This window comes from Chiloscyllium plagiosum, unplaced genomic scaffold (genome assembly GCF_037043375.1).
Source record: "Chiloscyllium plagiosum isolate Xiang-an unplaced genomic scaffold, Cpla_swu_hap1 HiC_scaffold_18, whole genome shotgun sequence".
Taxonomy (NCBI): Eukaryota; Metazoa; Chordata; class Chondrichthyes; order Orectolobiformes; family Hemiscylliidae; genus Chiloscyllium; species Chiloscyllium plagiosum.
This window is the reverse complement of record NW_028270156.1, coordinates 58,450,534-58,457,188: the sequence shown is the minus strand read 5'-3', so window position 1 is coordinate 58,457,188 and position 6,655 is coordinate 58,450,534. Positions and strand designations below refer to the sequence as shown.

General features: G+C 47.6%; 1 protein-coding gene across 1 annotated transcript; it reads right to left on the bottom strand.

The window, feature by feature from the left end:
• Positions 1-3,174: 3,174 nt before the first annotated feature.
• On the bottom strand, positions 3,175-5,026 carry LOC122557925 (achaete-scute homolog 1-like). Its single transcript, XM_043706151.2, has 2 exons — positions 4,370-5,026; positions 3,175-4,161 (listed from the first exon to the last, which is right to left on the bottom strand). Exon 1 carries the CDS (start codon positions 5,002-5,004, stop codon positions 4,375-4,377), a length of 630 nt encoding a protein of 209 aa, XP_043562086.1. The 5' UTR covers positions 5,005-5,026; the 3' UTR covers positions 3,175-4,161; positions 4,370-4,374.
• Positions 5,027-6,655: the final 1,629 nt, after the last annotated feature.

The window sequence follows — 6,655 nt, the reverse complement described above, 5'->3', positions numbered from 1 at the left end:
ATCCCATTCTTTGGAGTGCGCTGCGGGACGCCGGTGGGGCGAAACCACAGGGCCGTTTGTCCCGCGGCAGCCGATGAGTAATTGCCCTCATTAATCACGGCTTTCAGCTCATTGTGGTTCGAGGGGGGGTGGGGAGGTGAGGAGAGGCCGAGCGGGCGGACGTGCGCCGCCGGCCAATGCGCTGTCCGGGAGCGGCGTGAGTGACAGCGGACGCGTGGCCGCCCTCCAGCTGCCCCATTGACTCCAGCCAGGGCTCCCAGGGAGACAGATCCTATCCTCCCTCCCCAGACCAGCCAGAGCTTTCCCGACAGGTGACAGTGAAAGCAGCACTTTGCGTGTGTGTTCCTGTCCCGAGCCTCAATGTTTATTTACAATCATAATGACGATGCCACACAATATGAAGAATGAGATGAAAGAGCCTTTGCAATGGTCCCAGACAATAGCCAACTCCAAACCCTCCTTTTCTCTCTCACTCTCTTTGTATTGGAGATTTTTGTCCTAGACCTCGTCCTACTATACAAAGTGTGCCGGAGGTGCAATTCATTAGGGCCACGAAAACACTTTGGAAAGAACGCTGACATTTCAGTAACCAGCGGTTTGGATGGTGTTCTCACATCGTTCAGACGTCTTCACGGATATTATCATTTGTCACCCCCCAAAGCTGTCGTATTTCTATAATGCCATTCTGCCAGCGTTGTGGTACTGTAGATGACCAAATATGCATCTTTTTGCCTCTGGCCTCGTTGTTTGTTTAATATTGAAATCAGGACAAGTTGGCAAAAGTTTGCAGCGCTTTGTGGAATGAAAAGAGTTTTAGACACAACATTGCAAGTGAATTGGTAAATGAACCCTGCTCGGTCTCGTTGAAATACCAATCCCATCAGAGCTCGGGGCAAGTGATCTATTGATTTGAGTTTTTTTTTGCTGAAATATTGCTGAGTTGGTTTACTTTCTGCTGCATAGCTGATGAGTGCCAAATGTATATGCATTAATTTCATTGGCCCATCTGAACATTGTTTGGATTCCCTACTCTCGTTATTCATCACGCTCCTCTGAAGCGTCTTGGGAATTTTCCTTCTCTGTGTAAATACTAGTTGTTGAATTATTGCTGTGAATGTTGTCAGTAATAGTGTACAGTCCTCAGCGCCGGTGCACGCAGTCCCTAGCGACTCTATGAACAGCCCCATCCCAGAATTCTCACTTTAGACAATCCATGGAGACGTTTGATTTTCACTATTGATTACTCTATTTACTTTGTCTTATCACAAATAAATAAGGAATAGAACAAATTAATTATTAGTGTGTTATGCAAATCTTCCATTACAAAGAGATGTATGTCACATCTCCCTCCTTCTCTCACCGGTTTGCACGTTACCTTGAACTGAAACTAGTTAAATCACTTGTTTACAACTCACTGCGGATGCTGGTTAACACTCAACATGGAACCTACCTTCAGAAAGAAAACTGAAGATCAACAGTTCTTATCTTCTGACGTTGCATGCCAAACTGAACTTTCGCCCTGAATGGATATTTCCCCCCTATTTTCAAGATAAAATCGGACAGTTTAGTTATCGTGAAGCAGACACATTGAGTGTTAAGAGCCAATCGTGCGCAATAATTTCAGAATCACAGAATTACTACAGTGCAGGAGGAAGTCATCGGTCAATCGACTCATTAAAGGAACATCTAGTGCCAATCTCTTGTTATTTGCACATACCCTCGCACACTATTTCTATCCAAATAATTGTTCAATGTCCTGTTGAATGTTTCAGTTGAATCTGCCTCCACATTTCCAAGCAGTGCATTCCAGACCCAAGTGTTCGCTGAATGAAAAAGTTTATCCTCACTTTGCCCTTCCTTTTGAAAATCATTTAAATCTATACCCTCTTGTTCTTGAAACTTTTAGGAGCGTGAACAGTTTCTCCCTGTCTATCTTTTCCAGCCGGTTCATGACTTTGAAAACCTCTACCTGATCTCCTCTTAGCTTTCCTCTCTTCAAGGAGAACAGTCCCAACTTCTTCGATCTCTTTTCATACTTGAGGTTCCTCATCCCTGGAACCATTCTTGTAAACCTGCTCTATCTTCAGTACATTCACATTCTTCCTATAATGTGGCACCCAAAAATGTACACAATATTCCAGCTGAGCTCTAACAAGTGTCACATACTTGTTTAAATGGAACTCAATCCACTAATTTAAGTGGGCGTGCTCACATTCTCCTTACAGACAAGAATACGTTCAAACTTTTCCCAAACCGTAGTCAGCTGAGAGTTTAGGCTAATAGGTGTGAGCTCTGCGCTACAATGTACAAGGGTACACGTTATTTAACGGGTTTCTTAGGCTGCAGTGGTAATATCCCTATCTCCGAGTTAAAAAATCTGGGTTCACGTACGACTTGTTCCAGAGGTGTGTCATGGCATGTCTGAGCAGGTTGATTAAACACGAAGTTTAGCGGACATCGTAACAAATGGGCAGAACGTAAACTGCTGGCTGAAAATTGTGAGCTTCAAGACTATAACCTGCATCATTTTTGCTGTTCGTTACATGTAAGAATCAAAGTGCAAAAGCAAGAAATTTGGAAGGATAGCCTGTGTTAATTTGATAAAGTACCCCATTGTAGGTGATCTGACTTAATTCGAAATGCATATTTGCTATCAATACGATGGTGAATGTGTCTGGATCTAATTTGCATATAAGCGATTATGCTTTCAATGAATACATAAGAAGCAAACTCGAAATTAGGTAACAATTTGCATATGTTTAGGCCATTGCCATGGTTGTACTTCTCTCTTGATTGCAAATACGTGAGCTACTAAACATTTACAAAAAATTGCAATGTGATGATCGCATTGATCACTTGGCCTCTATGCAAATTTTATATTAAGAGGTTTATGTTTTTGGCATCAGTTTAACATAGCCATCAAGGTATGAGCGTCCTCGAATACTTTGTTGTATTCCACGCTACTTCCCAAATTATGTCAGAATCACCAACCTGCGTCTGTTAATTTATTCTTTCTACCCCAATCATCTCCCTTTTGGCATCATTCCCACCTATCAAATTATATACATTGTCTTCCTTCTACCATATAATCTCCCAAAGACAACTATTTCACTCATTAGTGCAGTTTTAAATGAAAACAGCAAGTGTTATTTACACCAAACGAAAAACAGCAAGTAATGTATAAATAGAAAATCTTTATTTATAGACTATTTCACATAAAATATACTTTTTTAAAAAATTGTTTATATACAAGTTTAGTAAAAACAAACAAGGTAACCACAGCAAGTGCACATACATGGTGTTTCCCATGCATCAAAACAACCTTCAATCAGACCGGAAAGGATTGGGGGAGGGTAACGGATAGGTAACTCTGCAGAACAAGATTACAATAAATGAAATGCAAGGCACACCATAGATAAGCATCATTGACAATGAGATTTCAATGGAGAAAAGGATTGTTTTGTTCTTGCACTCTTTGACACTGTGCTAGTGGCAGTGTTGGAGTAAGTCATGTTAATGATCTTGATTTTATTGGACTGCTCGTTTTTATTCTGCTTTCATTTATATACAAAAATAAGTCTTCATATAATCCTTGTAGTAAGAATAGATACAAAATAGAAATGTTTACATCAATTGGAATGAAAAAAAAGTATTTCAAAGTACGGAAGCATCAAGTAGTTTTCTTCTCCACTCTAAACCCCAGTATAAAGTTAGTTTTCTATAAATTGACTCCCAAAGGCGACAGGGTATATACGTATGTGACAGACGGATGTCTTTTATGCCACTCAGACATTCCCTTTTAATACCACACCCTTTAACAGCTATATTAGCTACACAAAAAATTGTAGAATACCCCTTTCAGACAGGCATCGCAAGGACTGTACCCTGTCAGTCCGCTCTCCATGGTCCCCTCCATTCACGGGGGAGAGCTATTTACATAATTGCACTTCAGTTATAATTGTTCGTGGCTTTCTCTTGGAAGCATCTTCAAAATGTGTTTTCCTGAGTAGTCTGTGGTCCCCGGTGTTCAGCACTCAGGAGGCTGGCAGTGAAACGAAACTCTTGGTAAACAGAAACGCGCCATCCTTCTCTCCTTTGCTCTGATCTCTTGTTAGACAGAAATGGTGACGCAGAGGTATTGGTATGCTTCCCTTCAAACATCTGCAACAGAAAGGCGAGGAAGAGGTGTGTCACTCAACACATGGATGCACAGATTGCACTTTTGTATTTTAAAAAAATAAAATTTTAAAAAGCGATCTACCGTTGCAACTCCCTCACGTATCAAACTCCACTTTAAAAAAGCAATGCAATGTATTGACAAGTCAGCAATTTGGGAGGGGGTGGTCGAGAAATCAGTCAATCGCCTTACCTGCTTCAGTACCTGTCAAACCAGCTGGTGAAGTCGAGAAGTTCCTGCTCCTCGGGGCTCAGGGCCTCGTAACTTCCTTCATCCGAGGAGTAGGTGGAGAGCGGCGACGCGGGGATGGAGTTGAGGTCGGTGGAGTAGCTGGGGGACAGGGTGGGCGAGGGCAGGCCGCACTGGAAGGCGGCCGACACGGCGTCGTGCTCGTCCAGCAGCTGCTGCAGCGCTCGGATGTACTCGACGGCCGAGCGCAGCGTCTCCACCTTGCTCATCTTCTTGTTGGCCGCGCCGTTCGGCACGTGCTGCCGCAGGGTCTGGAAGCCCAGGTTGACCAGCTTGACCCGGTTCCGCTCGCGCTCGTTGCGCCGCGCGACCGCCGCGGGCTGCTGCTGCGGCAGCGAGTAGCCCAGACCCGTGAAGCTCAGGCGCCGCTTGCAGCGCAGCAGCTCGGGCGAGCTCGACCTCGGCCGCTTCACCGGCTTGGCGACGCCTTTCCCCCCGCCTCCGTTTGTGGTGCCGCCGCCGCTGCTGTCCGGGGACGAAGCCGGGGAGCCGCCGTCGCTGTTGTAAGGAAGCGGCCGGCTCTCCAGCAGGTACTGACAGGAGGACGGCATGAGCTGCGAGGCCGCCGTCCGCTCCATGGACCCGCGGGATGAGGTGCGGGGGGGGAGGGGGGGGGGGAAAGAAGTGAGGCGGGGGTGGGGGTGGGGGTGGGGGGTGGGATGTGGGTGGGTTGGGGGGGGCGGGGGAGCGGTGTTCTGGTGGAAATAGAGTGTTAAATGCAAGCGGCAACAACGGCGAAGAGGAAAGGGGAAAGGTGGGCAAGATGTGGTGGTTGGCAGTTGGCGGTGTGCAGCGCTCGTGGCGTTCGCGTGGGGCTCGCGCTTTCCCCGCAAGGAGCAGGTCCTGACCCGCACCTCTCCGGGAGCCGATCTGCTGCAAACTTTGCAGGCACTCGCCCTTTTCAACACGCGCCTCCCTAACCCTCCCGTCCCCCACCCCTCCTGGAGATGCACGCTCCGGACGAAGCCCCTCCCCTCCCCCAGCAGCAACCCTCTCTCCGATTCGCTGCCTTGCCTCTCGCTCGCGCCCCCTCCCTCCCTCCCTCGCTCTCCCATTGACATTCCACGCGCGTCGCCCCCCTCCATTCGTGCGCCCGGCGCGTGCCGGCCCCGCTCTAAATAAACAAATGGGAGCTTTTCAGCTGCTCGCTGCCGCCGCTGCGGCCGGCCGGCCGGCCCCCGGGAGCACGCGCTGCCCCTCATTTCCATAGCAATAGCTCACCACCGCCACCACCCTCCCTCCCTACCCCACCCCGCCTGCCAATGCCTCACCCGCCTCCCCCAGCCCTTCACTCTCTCAGCTCAGAGCTGCAGCGATGTTCGCGCACAGCAACCACGCTCCTTGCATCCACATCAATATCACTCGCGGAGGTTTACTTGCAAACGGGTGCGGACATTCGCGCTCTTTTTCGGGGGGTGGCCTCAGATCTAAGCTCGCGCGGATCCCGATCTTAGGTTTATTCTCCCAAGCTCTTCTTCCATGCACAAGCACACACACACCTCCCCCGCCAAAAAAAATCCATCCATTCCTTTCACTTTCATCACTCTCTCGCACTGGCCAACTTTTCTAGTCGCTTGCAAAGTCTGGCGGCGTTGAGGTCCCACGCGTACACCTGTTACAGAGAATACGTGTCGATTTTAAACCTCTAATTCGTTATAATTGCATAATTGATTTATCTCTTTTTGGGAGGGAGCAGCTAAGGACGTTCATATTGTATGTCAAGAAGAAAGGAACCCGAAGTGAGGTTGCAGGGGAGTACTTTTGGGGGAAGGTTCAGGAATCCCTAACATCTGAGCGGTGCAATGTAGCGCCTACATGCAGACTTTTGCACTTTTCGCCGCTCAGTGAAGGAGCCAGAATTAAACGTTTGATAAAGTTTCACTTTGCCTTTTCTCCCCCATCCCGTTGTGGGAGACCCATTTGTGTAAACATAACCGATCCTGGTCTTTTTTTGTGTGTGAGCGCGCACTTGTGTCCCTGTTCTCGAGTAGGAACGCCCCCTGTATTGCTTTCATTGCCCAACACAAATAGCCACTTCTGCAAGTGCCGACTAACCCATGCGAAAGAGAACGGCTAATTCTCTAACAACTTAAATTGTATCTTCGGATCGAGCGTTGTAAAACTGGCGAATGGCGGGGTTGTGTGTGATTGTTGGGGGGATGGTGGTGTGGGAGGTCTGAAAGTTTAAATGATCTTGAGTTGGAATCTGAAAACTTCTTTCAAAGTGTA

What these genes read in the sequence shown, in the direction of transcription:
- LOC122557925 (XM_043706151.2), bottom strand. Translation starts at nt 5,004, where the DNA reads ATGGAGCGGACGGCGGCCTCGCAGCTCATGCCGTCCTCCTGTCAGTAC.